Source organism: Gossypium raimondii, chromosome 11 (genome assembly GCF_025698545.1).
Source record: "Gossypium raimondii isolate GPD5lz chromosome 11, ASM2569854v1, whole genome shotgun sequence".
In the NCBI taxonomy this organism is placed as follows: domain Eukaryota; kingdom Viridiplantae; phylum Streptophyta; class Magnoliopsida; order Malvales; family Malvaceae; genus Gossypium; species Gossypium raimondii.
In genome coordinates, this window is record NC_068575.1 from 6,888,285 (window position 1) to 6,903,855 (window position 15,571).

At 32.8% G+C, this 15,571-nt stretch overlaps 1 protein-coding gene across 2 annotated transcripts; it reads left to right on the forward strand.

Annotated features, from left to right (window-relative positions):
* The first annotated feature begins 10,882 nt into the window (after nucleotides 1-10,882).
* Nucleotides 10,883-15,263, forward strand: LOC105761139 (FACT complex subunit SPT16). 2 transcript variants are annotated; one of them, XM_012578850.2, is made up of 2 exons: nucleotides 10,883-11,262; nucleotides 11,720-15,263. In XM_012578850.2, exon 2 carries the CDS (start codon nucleotides 11,732-11,734, stop codon nucleotides 14,927-14,929), a length of 3,198 nt encoding a protein of 1,065 aa, XP_012434304.1. In that variant the 5' UTR covers nucleotides 10,883-11,262; nucleotides 11,720-11,731; the 3' UTR covers nucleotides 14,930-15,263. The 2 variants fall into 2 exon arrangements, with proteins under 2 accessions (XP_012434304.1, XP_012434305.1); XM_012578851.2 differs by having other exon boundaries at nucleotides 11,725-15,263.
* The last annotated feature ends 308 nt before the right edge of the window (nucleotides 15,264-15,571 follow it).

Genomic DNA, 15,571 nt, shown 5'->3' on the forward strand with positions numbered 1-15,571 from the left:
TCCTATATCATTTGAGAAATAAATTCTTCCGATCAACTTTAAAGTTTTTTTTTCTTTTTCAAACCATTTACTTTTGTTCAATGACGATACTAACTTTCGAGTTGATTACCGCTGTCTTTTTCCCCCTCCTATCAACTTTCTCTTTCTTTTTTTTTTCTCTTTCACTCCATGTGCTTATCATTGCTAAAACTCCACAAACTGTGATGGATAGATGGTGGTGCTTTTTATTTTTTAAACTCTTCCGATCACCAGTAATTTCTCTTGAAGAGTGGGTGACTCTTTGTTGGTTTCTTAATCTTTTTTTTTAAGAATATTTCAAAATAATAAATTATTTCACAAGTCAGTTTGGACTAGAGATGCTCATGGACCGGGCCAGGCCCAAAAAAAACTCAACCCACTTTCTAGGCTCGAGCCTGACCCAGCCCGAAATATGGGCCTGAGATTTTGTCCAGGCCCGGCTCGAGGAAAAAATACAAAGCTTGGGCCCGGACCGGCCCGTTTTAAAAATAGTATATTTATAACAGTATATTACAAATTTTATAACAGTATATTAAAACAGTATATTACAATAATAATTAAGGTGTAGTATTTATAAGTTATAACAATATATTACAAATTTTATAATAGTATATTAAAACAGTATATTATATTAAAAATTAAGGTGTAGTATTTATAACGATATATTAAAACAATATATTAAAACATTATATTAAAATAGTATATTTATAACAATATACTAAAACAGTATATTAAAATAATATATTTATAACAAGATATTAAAATGAATATTACAAATTTTATAACATATTAAAATAGTATATTACATTAAAATTAATGTTTTAATAAAAAATAACAATATTAATTATTTAGTTAATAACATTATAAAAATATAAGCACCAATTTATGTTAAAAAATAAAGTATAGAAACTAAAATTTAATCATTTTGGTAAAATGATATAAAGATTAAAGTTTAGTTGTAACTTGTAAGCATAATAGAGGATAAAATGATATTCACCATTTTCATATAAAATAAATACATATGACATAATAGTATAATACCGAACTCATATATTGCACGAGATAATAAACTAGTTATTTAACTATGCTAGCCTTGTGATACAATATCAAACTTGTCACATGTCTTTAAGTAATACTAAAAAAACACACAAAATTCAAATGAAAAGTCGCTAAGGTTGATTGTTTTGAAGGAAAAGGGTGTGAGATAGTGATAGCAACCTGCCTGGGCCTGCTGTTTTTTCTGCCTCACTAAATAGCTTGTTTCTGCAATAAAACAAAGCAAACACACACAAAAAAAAAAGATTAAATAAAGAAACTAAGCTTGTGATCTCAACCCTGCAAATTACATGCTCTATAAAACATAAATCAATTTTCAACCCTACAAATTACATGCTCTATAAAACATAAACACAAATAAATGTTGTGTGGGTCTGAATCTGTTATTGGAGCATTTATTACATTCAACTTGGAAGTCAAGGTCAAGAGAAACTGCTGTTTTTCTCATACTTGACAAAATCAAACTGTATTATAATTTCATACTTGATTTCATTACAAGAAATTATACATGTACATATATACATATTCGAAACTAACATATACATATATCAATTCATTACTAAATTTCAAAACTAGATCTTATACATGTATATATATATAATCGAACCTCATATATTTATATAATGACATATCTTAATTGATACAAAAGCATATACATATATATATTTGCATGCTTATTCGAACTACTTAAACAAGTATAATATACATATTATAAATCCAATCCAAAGGTTTATACATGTATATACCTATGTATTTATTCGAACCTTATGTACACATATATATACATACCTTTGATTAAACCAATAATTTATACATGTATATACATGTGTGAATTGAATCTTGTATATATATATATATAACATTTATACTTCAACTAAATTCAATAACATTTATATATATACTACTAAATGCAAAGGCCTATATAAGTATATACTTATATGTTCGAACATTAAAATACATATAAATCATTCACACTTTTAATTTATTCAACCAATATATTTTAAATTATAATTCATCAAATTACAATACATATACATACGATGGGCAAGATCATATATCCTTGAATTAGTTAGTGGAAAATGATTGGCAAGATCATAGATACTTGTCCACTAATTATATACCAGTGAAGGTTTTATTAAATTTTAAGGACCTTGATTAATCTCCCATTTAATCCTTCAAATCTAGTTGCTTCACAATTTAGTTCATTCCCTTTAATTACTAACTTTTAATCAATTACTAATTTCCTTAATAATTCCCTTAATGATCCTACTCATTATTCTCGGCTTTGTCCCGTGAACTTATCGAGGCTAAGAGCAAGTGCCACAGATGATTCGAGAACAACCTACTTTTTTAGTTTTTTCAGATTCCATAAACCCTAAATCCAATTCTATTGATTTTCTTCCTTTTTCGGTTTTAATAAAAGAACAAATTTGCAACAAAAGAACAATCATCATTCAAGAAAAGAAAATCACATTAATCCGTAAAAGAACTAAAAAAAAAATAGAACAATATGTAAAGTGTAAACACAATCAAAATCCCCCCAAGATTCAGTGTCTCAAAATCAAAATCAGAAAACCGTTAACAGAAAAAATCAAAATCACAATCAAAATTAAAAAGCAAAAATGGGAGAAGACGTTGAAAAATTAGAAAACCGTTAACAGGAAATAGGGTTAACAACAAACTTACCTTTGAAATTCAAAGGTAGAAGACGTTAAAGGCTAGAGCGGAGGTGGAGTCGTGGGGGATCGGACACCGGAGGTGGAATGGTGGATCGGTGGAGGTGGGTTTTCGATTTGGGGGAAAAAAAGGCAGGAGGGAAGGGGTTAGGGATTTACAGATACACCGGGTCGGGAAATGGGAAATGGGAAATGGGAAGGGGAATTAGGAAATGTAAATGTAATAATAAAATTTAAAAATAAAAATATATATATTAATTAGATTCGGGCCGGGGCCGGGCCCGGGACAAAAAAATTTTGCCCGAGTCCTAGCCCGTTTTCTAAACGGGCCTCGTTTTTTGCCTGAGCTCATATTTCGGGCCTATATTTTTACCCGAACCCTCCCAAAATTTAGGCGGGCCGTCCGGCCGAGCCGGGCCGCCCAACCCATTAGCACCTTTAGTTTGGACCCATATTGTATTGAGTTTTATTTGTTTTTCATTGCTTAGTAAATTTTCACTTTTAGAAATTTTTAGCTGCTCTTATAGCATGTTATTTAGGGTGGATTTGGATGGGCGATTGGGTGCGGTGCGGTGCGTTTAGCTTACTTTTTGTCTCACGCTACAATATTTAATCTCACCGCCACCGCTGTTTTTACACTAACCGTAGGTAAACGCACCACCCATCCAAACTCACCCTTAGTCTTCTTATGCATGTAGTATTGTTTTTGCAAGTGAAGGATGTTTTTGTTGTCGTCCTCTATAATTTGGTAGATGCTCAGTTCTTTTACTGATTTTGCCTGCCTACCATTTTGGACCATTTGGGATTGATTTCCTTATCGCAATAGTTGTTTACAATCACGCTAGATATGTTGTGCTCGAATTGTAACAAAACCAGTCATCGGTGAAGGGGTCAATTCAATGTAAAATGTCAACTTTGTTATGAAGCATTTAATTTTTATTGATAAATAAAAACTCGTTAAAGTAGAAATTTTAAGGTTCAAAAGGAATCTTTAGTATTTATTGTATCATTTTATTTATTTAATTATCCTTTCTATTTAATTAGGTCCGGACTTTTTAGTTTGTGTTTTCCTAAAAGAGAACTCCTTTTATTAATATCAACCTTTCTATTTAATTAGGTCGTCAATAGGAATTTTTTAGTTTGTGTTTTCCTAAAAGGGAACTCCTTTTATTAATGTCAAATTTTCTATTAATGTTGAAGTTGAAGCTTTTGTTGTGTTGATGGGTGTTTGTTATTTTTTTTTAGTAAATTAAACAATGAATTACATAGAGTAGATCATAGACAAATTATCAAAAGTGTTGTCATCCTTCGAGATCTCTTTAATCTCCAAAAGGGGATCCTCAAACATGTGCAAAGTTTCACCACTCAATAAACCCATTTTTGCCAAAGCATCAGCTGCTCGATTGGTCTCTCTAGGAACATAAATCAAGGACCACTTATCTTCAAAGGTTAGGATTTGTTGAATTCTCCTTATTAGAGAGTTTTTTGGACCACCAAGCTTGCTGTCACATATATAAATGACATTTTCAAGATTATTTGACTGGACAGTGACCTTGTCATAACCTTGTTTCTGAAGGAGAAGAAGACTGTAACATCCCGATTTTGACCCTAATCGGACAAAGTGATTTTGGGACCACAAATCCGAGTCAAAAAAATAATTTAAAATTATTTTTGGTATTTGCAGTATGTGAATTTCCATGTGTGAAAATTTTGTATGAAAATTTGATCGTTTGAGTGCTCAATTTGATAAAATGACTTAATCGCGTAAAATACAAATTTAGGGGTCAAATATAAAAGGACTCAATTGTTGTTGTCTTTTAAATATGGGGGTCTCAAATGGAAATTAGGCCATTTAAATGATAGTGGGTGGCTATGGACAACTTTATCCTTATGTTATATGAAATATAAATTATTTAATAAAGGTTAATAAGGTAAATAAATAAAATACTAATATATGTTAATTAAAAACAAAGTAAAAATTCAATTGTTTTCATCCATGTTTAGCCGAAACTAGAGAAAAGAAAGAAGAGAAAAACACAAGCATAGATTCGGCCATATTCAAGCTTGATTTAAGGTTTGTTTTAGCTCGGTTTTCGATAATTTTTACGTTTTTGAGATCGTTGCTTTGAATACTTCAAAACCCATGTCTTAATTTTGTGAATTGTTGATGATTTTGAAATGTGCCATTATGAATGCTTGAGCTTTGTGATAGTTGACGATGAAAAATGAAAGATATGAGAAAGATTAACATGTTTTGTCTTTGAATTTTTGGTGAAATTGAGTAATTTGGGCTAAATTGTGAAAATAAATTTTTGAATGACTAAAATGTGAAATAAATGAAATGTGTGGGCTTGTATGAACACTAGGAATATTCGGCCCTAGTATGGTGTAATTAAATTTTGTGAATTTTGTGTTTTGTGCAAAAAGGACTAAATTGCAAAAAGTGTAAAATGTTAGGGGCAAAATGGTAATTGTCCATTTATGTACCTTTTGGATTTAATTGAATGATTTGATGAATAAAAAGGCTAAATTTGAATATGTTTAGATCAAGAAACGAAGAAAACGGAATTGGATCGGGGGAAAACGAAGATAGTCGAGTAGTCGAACGTGTCCGTCGATATCCGAGGTAAGTCAATTAGCAAGTAAATGTTTTCTAAACTGAATATATATACATATATTTATCATATATATGATTAGTTAGAACTTAAAGTGTGTAAATTGAATGAAACCTTGTAATTTTCCTATATGATAGCCAAATATAGGAATTTAATTTAGATAGGTTGATGTTAATGATTGAAGTTATATGAATCTTAGCCAAATATACATAGACATATAATTCAATGTAAGGTTAAATTTCTTTAGGTTGAATTTAAGGTTATGAGTTATAAATGTTAAATTAGGAAGTATAATATAAGTTCTTGAGTTAAAATTTATTTTATGGATTACATATGTTTAAAGGCATGAGGTTCGAATGTAAATATGTATACATATAATCAAGTTTTGAGTTGGGAATTAATGTATGAATTTTATAATTATAGGAGATTCGAACATATATGTATGCATATAATCAAGTTATTGAGTTGGAAATTAATGTATGTTTCTTATATTCATAGAGAGGTTCGAATATAGAGATTATAAAATCCTTTGAACTGAATTTAATGTTCTTGAGTTATATTTAGGTGGTTTGGATGTATGTTTACTATGAAAAATCGTATATAATTCAATGTTATGAATATACAGATATTGAGTAAGACTTATGTAATTATAAAGATTTTTAAGAAGGATTATCTTTGTTTCTGAAATTCTCAGGTTTTGTGCCTAGTAGGCTTAATGCCGGTGAAATATTTCGAACTATACGTCTAGCAGGCTTAATGCCGGTGTTCTGCATCAGGCTTCAAGCCTAGCAGGCTATGTGCCGGTGAATTTGTTCAAAATATGTGTTTAGAAAGTTCTTGTCGATAAAATATTAGATGCAGTTGGACATGTGAATGAATTTTATCTGCAGGTGTGTATTAGTTAAATGAATGAATGGAAATAAGGTAAGTTGTCTATTCGAAATGAAATATCATAAGTGTTTGTAATATTATAAGTTATCAAGTTTAATTAGGGATATAAATTGGCTTATATATATATTTATATATGAATGAATTAAGGTATGTTTAGATTAGTAGAAAGGTATATGGAAATTTAAAAGTATATCCAAGAGATGTATATTATCTTTGTAAATAAGTTAATTACTCTTTTATTTTATTAGTTAAATTTTATCTATGCTATTGACTTACTAAGCTCTTAAATGCTTACTGTATGTGTTTGCGTCTATTTAATTTGTCTTATAGATTTTGAGGTGGTTACGAGCTCGGGATCGTCAGTATAGCTTATCACACTATCGGATAATTACGGTATTTTAAGTTGAAATTTTCTTTGAGACTATGGCATGTATAGACTAGGTTGAAATTGTTTGTTTTGAGAGTAAATATGTATTAAAGCCATGCGAATGTGTTTGTTTTAATAAGCTTTGGTTTGAATGATAAGTTAAGCACATTTTGGTTTTGGTTTGGCATAATAAGGAATATGTAAGGTCAATGAATTGAATGTTGTGAGTATGGTTTATTCGAACTAGATATGAGCTTAATAATTATATATCATGTTAATAGGTGGAAGTGTGCATTGTTTTAGAGTTGAATAATTTGGTTGTGAATGCTAATGAAGAATTTTATATGAAAGTATGCATTTTTATAAAGTGATGAAATGAAAACTTTTGTAAATGTTATATGTATAGACAATTACTTATGAGTATATACATATATATGTTTACAAGATATGCTAAATCGATATAAACATTTATATTTTTTTAAGTACAGAGATGCAAATTTGATATAATGTGATTTATATTTGTGCTTGTAATATTAAATGAGTTCGGGATATTTTGTACATTTATGTAGTGATGACTAAGGTTTATATACATATGCATTATCATAATGTTATTTGTAGGGTTAAAATTTGTATTATTTTGTATTCAACAAGTATAGAATATGACTTATTGTTTATATGCAAGATATTTAAATAAGTGATGAATATGTATTTCCTTAAATCACTTTGTGAATTATGATTTTGTATTTATTTGTATTCAATTGTGCTATGTTTCGGTAATGCCTCGCAACCCTAATCTGGCGACGGATACGAGTTAGGGGTGTTACAAAGACCATCTAGTATACCCCACAACTCAGCAACCGCTATTGAACATTTCCCCAAAAAACGATTGTTACCTAAGATCCATTTCCTTTTGCCATCGCGTATCACTCCACCTATAGTAGAGAAACTAGACATAGAGTGAACAACGCCATCAGTATTAAGGTAAACACACATACCTGAATTCTGACGAACTGAAGTCTGCTTTGGGCGAGAATCCAACGCTTCATTATGGATAAAAAACTAATAAATTATATCAAATTGTATCAGCCCATTCATAAAATGAATTAATAAATTCTCCTCTTAACCTTAAAGATTTGGCCATTCAATTCCTAAAGTGAAATCATGGGTTATTCCTTACTTGATTCTTTTGACAATTAAACCTTCAATCTTTTGACAATTTTGAATTTTATTTAATTTACTCGCTTTCCATAAAATTCTATAAAAGTGTTTGCCTTATTTGCATGGTTTATGTGTAGATACTCAACGTTTTCCCATCACATAACACAATTACCTTCATTATTTCCCATTCTCTATCTTTCACTTTCTTTAACCTTAAATTTCTACATTTTCTTTCTTCTTTCACATGGATATCACCATACTTCCCTGCAATCATACATCTTGATTAAAACCATCTTTTGAAATCGTGCATTGGAACTTTTATTTTTATTTTACTTAGTTAAATTTTAGTTTTTAATTACTTCCTCAAAATCAAAATATTTTTAATCACCAAAGTGTTCGGTTTTCATTTCATAAATATTTTCTTTGCACAGTCCCTGTGGGTATGATAACTCAACATTTACTTGTCACTTTATTACTTGTTACGATTGTATACACTTGCACATTTTCATTGTTCTAATATGCCTCTAAAATAGTATCAAAATTAACAATAAAACAAGAGATATACAATATTCAAACAATAATAGTAAAATAATAACAATATAATAACGAAATGACAACAAAACAACAACAAGAAAGGAAAGTATAGGTTGATTCGGGCCCAAACAAAAATCCTATCTGAGGCTCAACTCGTTAGAAAATGAGCCTTATTTTTTTTGTCCAAACCCATTTATCGGGCCCATACTTTTGCCTACCCCTCCTACTTTCAAATAGACCTTTGAACTTAGACAAATGACTCGACTCATGATCAATTTTAGGTACAATAAATCCATTTGCAAACAACTCTTCTAGACCAGTGGACACTTGCCACCTTTTATCCCTTGAACACCTCAAAAATTTAGTGCCATTACATTACTCATTTGCATATTTAATGGACTGAACACTACAATTTAGTTGGTTGATGAAAATCTAATGGTAGTTCTTCAATGTCAAATAGTTTTATTAGGTCTAGTGCTAGCTCTATTTGGTCATTAGTTAAAGGTTTATGATTAATGAACATGGCAATCACTAGTTGAAAAACTATGGGTTCTTTAAACTTTAAAGTAGACATTTTTATTATTTTAAGCTAGTCATTTCTATCCTTAGGGTGGGTTTAGATGGACGATTGGGTGCGGTGCTTTTTGTCTCACGCTACAATATCACTATAGTATCTAAGCTCACCGCTACCGCTGTTTTACACTAACCGCAGGTAAACGTACCGCCCATCCAAACTCACCCTTAATCATAGAAGCTAAATATTACCATTGGACTCAATGGCAGAACTTAAGCTCATGATTCCCTTAAAATGTTAAAATTTTAATTTAAGCATTTTATAATTTATTAAAATTTAGATTATTAATAATAAAATTATACTTTACCCTCTCCCAAAATGATAAAAAAATTTGATTTAACCCTTTAAAATTTAATAATGAAATTACATTTTATTATCACAAAACTATACAATTTAATTTTAACCCTCAAAATTTTCTTACTCCACCACTCATTGTACTCAATGGCAGAACTTAGTAGAGATTAAGTGCTTATGGTCCCTTTAAAATGGTAAAATTTCAATTTAAGTTTTTTATAATTTATAAAATTTTAAATTACTAATGATAAAATTACACTTTACCTCCCTCCCAAAATGATAAAAATAATTTAACCCTTTAAAAATTATAAAAATATTAAAATTACATTTTACTATCGTAAAATTATACAATTTAATTCTAACAAAAAATTCTAACTTCACCACTAATTGGACTTGGATCAAATTTCTACCTCAATTTTAATCTCTTATTCATGTAAATTGCAAAATAAATATACAATGTATTTAATTTTTTCCCTGTTAACTAGAGATTTTGAAACCTATTTATAGAATAACCCCAAACGATTAATTAAATATGTTATCATTTTGTCAAAAAATAAAAATAAAGTTATCATGTAATCGATGAAATCACCAATAAATAATAAAAGATTTGTATTTAAATTTTAGTTTTCTTCAATATCGAGTTATCTATCTTAAAAAAAAATGGTATTATCTTACTTTCTTTTATATCAAGATAGTATTACGATTCATAATCTTTGTTTTTCTTATACAATGTTTAAAATTATTATAACCTCCTTAACTCTTAAATAAGAGAATAACACGTTTCAATGTACTTAAACCTATATTCTCTTACACTGATGATGATATTAATACTAACTAAGTTAAGATTCAATCGAGAAAAGCAGTACCGTTTTTAAAAAGAATTAATACATTAATACATATATAAATATTAATACAGTAAGTCTCCTCCCCGCCACATTTGAGGGTTGAGAATCTATTTCCCGCCCACTTCCTCTCATAAGTGAAACAGCTGAGACAAAAACGACGACGTAATAAATCCAATCGCAAACGACGCCGTTTGGCTTGGATGGTTTTCCCTCACGTTATTAACTCCCGCCTCTTGGACCTTACTTCTTAAAATGTTAAATTCCAGTTTAACCCCAGCAGTCCCAAAACCCATTAAAAATATTGTTTCTAATATTACCCCTATGTGAATAGATCAGATGAGGTTAATTTTCGTATTATTTTGAATTCGAATATTTTAAATTTAAAATATTTAGATAATTTTAGTTTTAACTGTTAATTTTTTGGTATCAAATTATTATATAATTAAATATTTAAAATCATTTAAAATTTGGATTATTTTGGTTACATGTTCAAATAAATTCATAATTAAAGGATTTTTTTGTTATATGTTCAGATCAATTCATAATTAAATCATTTTAAGATTTTAATTATTTTATATTTAAATTATTTTAACTCTTTACCATAAAATTAAATTAAATTCGAGTAAATTAAATAAAAATTTTGGATTTTAATCAAAATAACTGGGGCGGTCAATTGTCCATTTTCGTCAAACAACAAAAAGAATCTCCACGTCATCAATGGCAATTCAGTAACTTCGTCACATTATAATGATGGCATCTGTCGTAAATATCCCAAACCTCAGGCCATATATGTTAGTCGGTCGACATATATAAAGCCTATCTCTAGACGTCTCTTTATTCTAAAATCTAAAATATATAAACACCGCTGCTCTCTCTTCATTTCCTTTCCCCGCCATTTATATTTTTCCTTTTGCATTTCCCGTTCTTAAGAAAATTTTCAATTTTTTTCTTAAATCTTCGATTTTTTAAAAAAATCGAAGAAAAAATCCCCAAATTTCCTCTCATTTCTTCGATGCCCAGATTAGTTCCTCTTCTCTTTCGCTAAATAATTTGTTATCTGAGCCTTTAATTTTGGGCTCTGTTTATTATTGCTTCTCTATTCGAAACCCTAACCCTAGTTTCGCGTCCTCAAAGTAAGTGTGCAGCCGTCGCAGACGCAATAAGCCTGATTCGACTTCAAATCCAGGGGGTTTTAGGCTGAAATTTATAGGAGATTCTCGGCAGAGTTGGGAATGTGAGTTTTCTTATTGTTTTCCTTATGTTTTTAGCATCTTTTAAGTATTTGGTATCATTTGAAACCCTAATTTGCCTTTGAATTTGAGTTTTATTTGATGAAAAATTGAAGTGTTGGACAGGTTCCACTGGTGTTTTCGAGATGTAATACTAGGTTATTATATGTTTTCTAGTATTAATATGTAAAATTTGAACTTATTCGAACTTAAAGTTCCTGGGTTTCAATTTGAGTTTGTTGAGCGCTTATACGAGGACAGTGACATGTTGTGTTGTATTTGTTTCTTTGATTTTTGTTGTTTCTCAAGTGTTTTAAGGTTCCTAAAAAGCTAACCTAATCCTCAGTTCAAGGTTTTCTGAAATTACTGTTGAAGTATTAATTAGAAAATTCCCATCTTTTTAAATTTTATTCATTGACATTCTTTATATATTGGTCATTAATTGATCCTACTTCTATGCAGAATAGCTCCTAAATGGCTGATCATCGAGGTGCAAATGGCCAGGCTCCTAATGGGACAGCTCCTGGAACAGGAAGTGTTTACTCTATTAATCTGGACAATTTCAGCAAACGTCTGAAGGCTTTGTATTCACACTGGAATGAACACAAACCCGAGCTCTGGGGCTCTTCTGATGTCTTTGCAGTAGCTACACCACCAACTTCAGAAGATCTGCGATATCTGAAATCATCGGCTTTGAACGTTTGGTTGCTGGGTTATGAGTTTCCTGAGACTATAATTGTCTTCACAAAGAAGCAGATTCATTTCTTGTGTAGCCAGAAGAAAGTTTCTCTTCTTGAAGTTGTGAAGAAATCCGCCAAGGAGGCTGTGGGCGCTGATGTTGTGATGCATGTGAAGGCAAAGAGTGATGATGGGATTGCGTCGATGGACTCTATATTTCGGTCCATCAGGGTACAATACAAGGGAAATGAAAATGATGCTCCTAATTTTGGTTACATAGCTCGAGAGGCTTCTGAAGGAAAGCTTTTAGAGACATGGGCTGAACAACTAAAAAGTGCTGGTTTTCAGCTTACTGATGTAACCAATGGGTTATCTGACCTGTTTGCTGTGAAGGACAAAGAGGAGGTTATGAATGTCAAGAAAGCTGCTTATTTAAGTTACAATGTGATGAACAATATTGTAATTCCAAGGCTTGAGAGTGTAATTGATGAGGAGAAGAAAATTACTCATGCCACCTTGATGGATGAAACGGAGAAAGCCATAGTGAATCCACAGCTTGCCAAAGTAAAGCTTAAGCCAGAGAATGTTGATATTTGTTACCCTCCCATATTTCAAAGTGGGGGTGAGTTTGATCTCAGACCTAGTGCTGCAAGCAATGAAGAGAACCTGTACTATGATTCTGCCAGTGTTATCTTATGTGCGGTTGGAGCTCGCTATAACAGTTATTGCTCAAATATTGCCAGGACTTTCTTGATTGATGCCACTCCACTTCAGAGCAAGGCATATGGGGTTCTTCTTAAGGCCCATGAAGCTGCAATTGGTATGTTGAAGCCTGGGAGAAAATGTAGTGCTGCGTATCAAGCTGCACTTTCAATTGTTGAGAAGGAGGCTCCTGACTGGATTCCCAATCTAACAAAATCTGCTGGTACAGGAATCGGTCTTGAGTTTCGTGAGTCAGGCCTTAATCTCAATGGGAAGAATGACCGTCTGGTCAAAGCAGGGATGGTTTTCAATGTGTCAGTCGGTTTTCAGAACTTGCAGTGTGAGAGTAAGAAACCAAAGAGCAGTGTTTTTTCTCTCTTACTTGCTGATACAGTTATTGTTGGTGAACAAAATACGGAAGTGGTGACTGGCAAATGTTCCAAGGCTGTTAAGGATGTAGCTTACTCATTCAATGAGGATGAGGAAGAAGAAGAAAAGTCTGTGAAGACTGAAGCTAATGGCTTCGAGCCCTTCATGTCTAAGACGGTGCTTAGGTCAGATAATCATGAGATCTCAAAGGAGGAGTTAAGGAGGCAGCACCAAGCAGAACTTGCTCGTCAAAAGAATGAAGAAACAGCTAGGCGGCTTGCTGGTGGTCCTGGGAATGGAGACAACCGTTCAGTTGCCAAGTCTTCAACTGATTTGATTGCCTATAAGAATGTGAACGACCTGCCCCCTCCTAGAGATTTTATGATTCAAATTGACCAAAAGAATGAGGCTGTGCTCTTGCCAATTTATGGCAGTATGGTGCCTTTCCATGTGGCTACTATAAGGACGGTTTCCAGCCAGCAGGATACCAACAGAAATTGCTTTATCCGGATTATATTTAATGTTCCAGGGACTCCTTTCAGTCCTCATGATTTGAACTCTTCAAAGAATCAAGGAGCAATATATCTGAAAGAAGTCTCATTCCGCTCCAAGGATCCAAGGCACATAAGTGAAGTGGTACAGCAGATTAAAACTCTTCGTCGGCAAGTCGTGGCCAGGGAATCTGAGAAAGCTGAGAGGGCAACCTTGGTTACTCAGGAAAAACTTCAACTTGCAGGGAACAGGTTCAAGCCTATACGGTTGTCTGACCTTTGGATACGCCCTGTTTTTGGTGGTCGTGGGAGAAAGATTCCAGGAACACTGGAAGCTCATGTTAATGGTTTTCGGTATTCTACCACTAGAGCTGATGAGCGCGTTGACATCATGTATGGAAACATAAAGCATGCATTCTTCCAGCCTGCAGAGAAAGAGATGATCACTCTTGTTCACTTTCATCTGCACAACCATATAATGGTGGGGAACAAAAAAACCAAGGACGTCCAGTTTTATGTTGAGGTTATGGATGTAGTCCAGACATTGGGAGGGGGAAAGAGGTCTGCTTATGACCCTGATGAGATTGAAGAAGAGCAAAGGGAGAGGGATAGGAAGAATAAGATCAACATGGATTTTCAGAGTTTTGTGAACCGGGTAAATGATCTATGGGGGCAGCCTCAGTTCAATGGTCTTGACCTTGAGTTTGATCAACCGCTTAGAGAACTTGGCTTCCATGGGGTCCCCTACAAAGCATCAGCTTTTATTGTGCCAACGTCAAGCTGTTTAGTTGAGTTGGTAGAGACTCCTTTCCTTGTGGTCACCTTGAGCGAGATTGAGATCGTGAATCTGGAGAGGGTTGGCCTTGGGCAGAAAAATTTTGACATGACCATTGTGTTCAAGGACTTCAAGAAAGATGTACTAAGGATTGATTCCATCCCTTCAACCTCACTTGATGGCATCAAGGAATGGCTTGATACAACAGACATCAAGTATTACGAGAGCAGGCTGAATCTGAACTGGCGGCAGATTCTGAAGACAATCACTGATGATCCACAGAGCTTCATAGAGAATGGGGGCTGGGAATTTTTGAACTTGGAAGCTAGTGATTCAGATTCTGAGCAGTCAGAGGAATCAGATCAGGGTTATGAGCCATCTGATGTGGAGCCTGAATCTGAGTCGGAGGATGATGATTCCGATAGTGAGTCTCTGGTTGAGTCTGAGGATGAAGAGGAGGAAGAATCTGAGGAAGACTCCGAAGAAGAGAAAGGAAAGACATGGGAGGAGCTGGAGAGGGAAGCAAGCAATGCAGACAGGGAGAAAGGGAACGAATCGGACAGTGAAGAGGAGAGGAGGAGAAGAAAAATGAAGGCTTTTGGGAAATCTCGAGCTCCTCCGAGTAGTTCTATTCCCAAACGTTCCAAGCTACGGTAGTTGCTATATTATTTCTATAAAATTTTCAGTTTATTTTTAATGATTAGACATGATTTAGTAGCAGCAGCTGGTATTTTAGAAGAATGTAGTTTTCTAACAGATAGCTTGGTACTGTCGTCGTATTTGTAGTTTTTATACTACTAGGATCTTGTTCCTATGTATTAAGCAGTTAAGCAATCAGTTGGGATTGTCTGGAAGGAAAAATGTTGGCTGTAAATTGGTGGGCATCATTAAAAGGGGGAGTAAAAACGTTTTTATAGTTTCGTGTTTTGTGTTCCACTATTTATGGAACTACATTTTGACCATTTGGAATGCATTGTTTTTGGTTTTATGATATGCGTAGTTACCACTGCTTTAACAGTTTATTTGGATGTTGAAAATGAACCATCTTATGTTACTAAATGTGGTATAGCAATCAGTTTATTTGTAGCTTTCAGGTGCCCAAGTCTCTCATCAGCGATGAACCCAAAGATGTGTATCATAAAAGCCAGCATGTGGAAGGTATGAATAAAGGCAAGCTTTAGTTAAATATCTTCTTGGAACTCAGTTCAGTTCACTTCTTCATTTTTGGTCTCTTGACTTTTTAGTGTCCGGAAGTCAAAACGTTCTCACTAACCCTAGAGCCGTGTTGAATTTCATTAT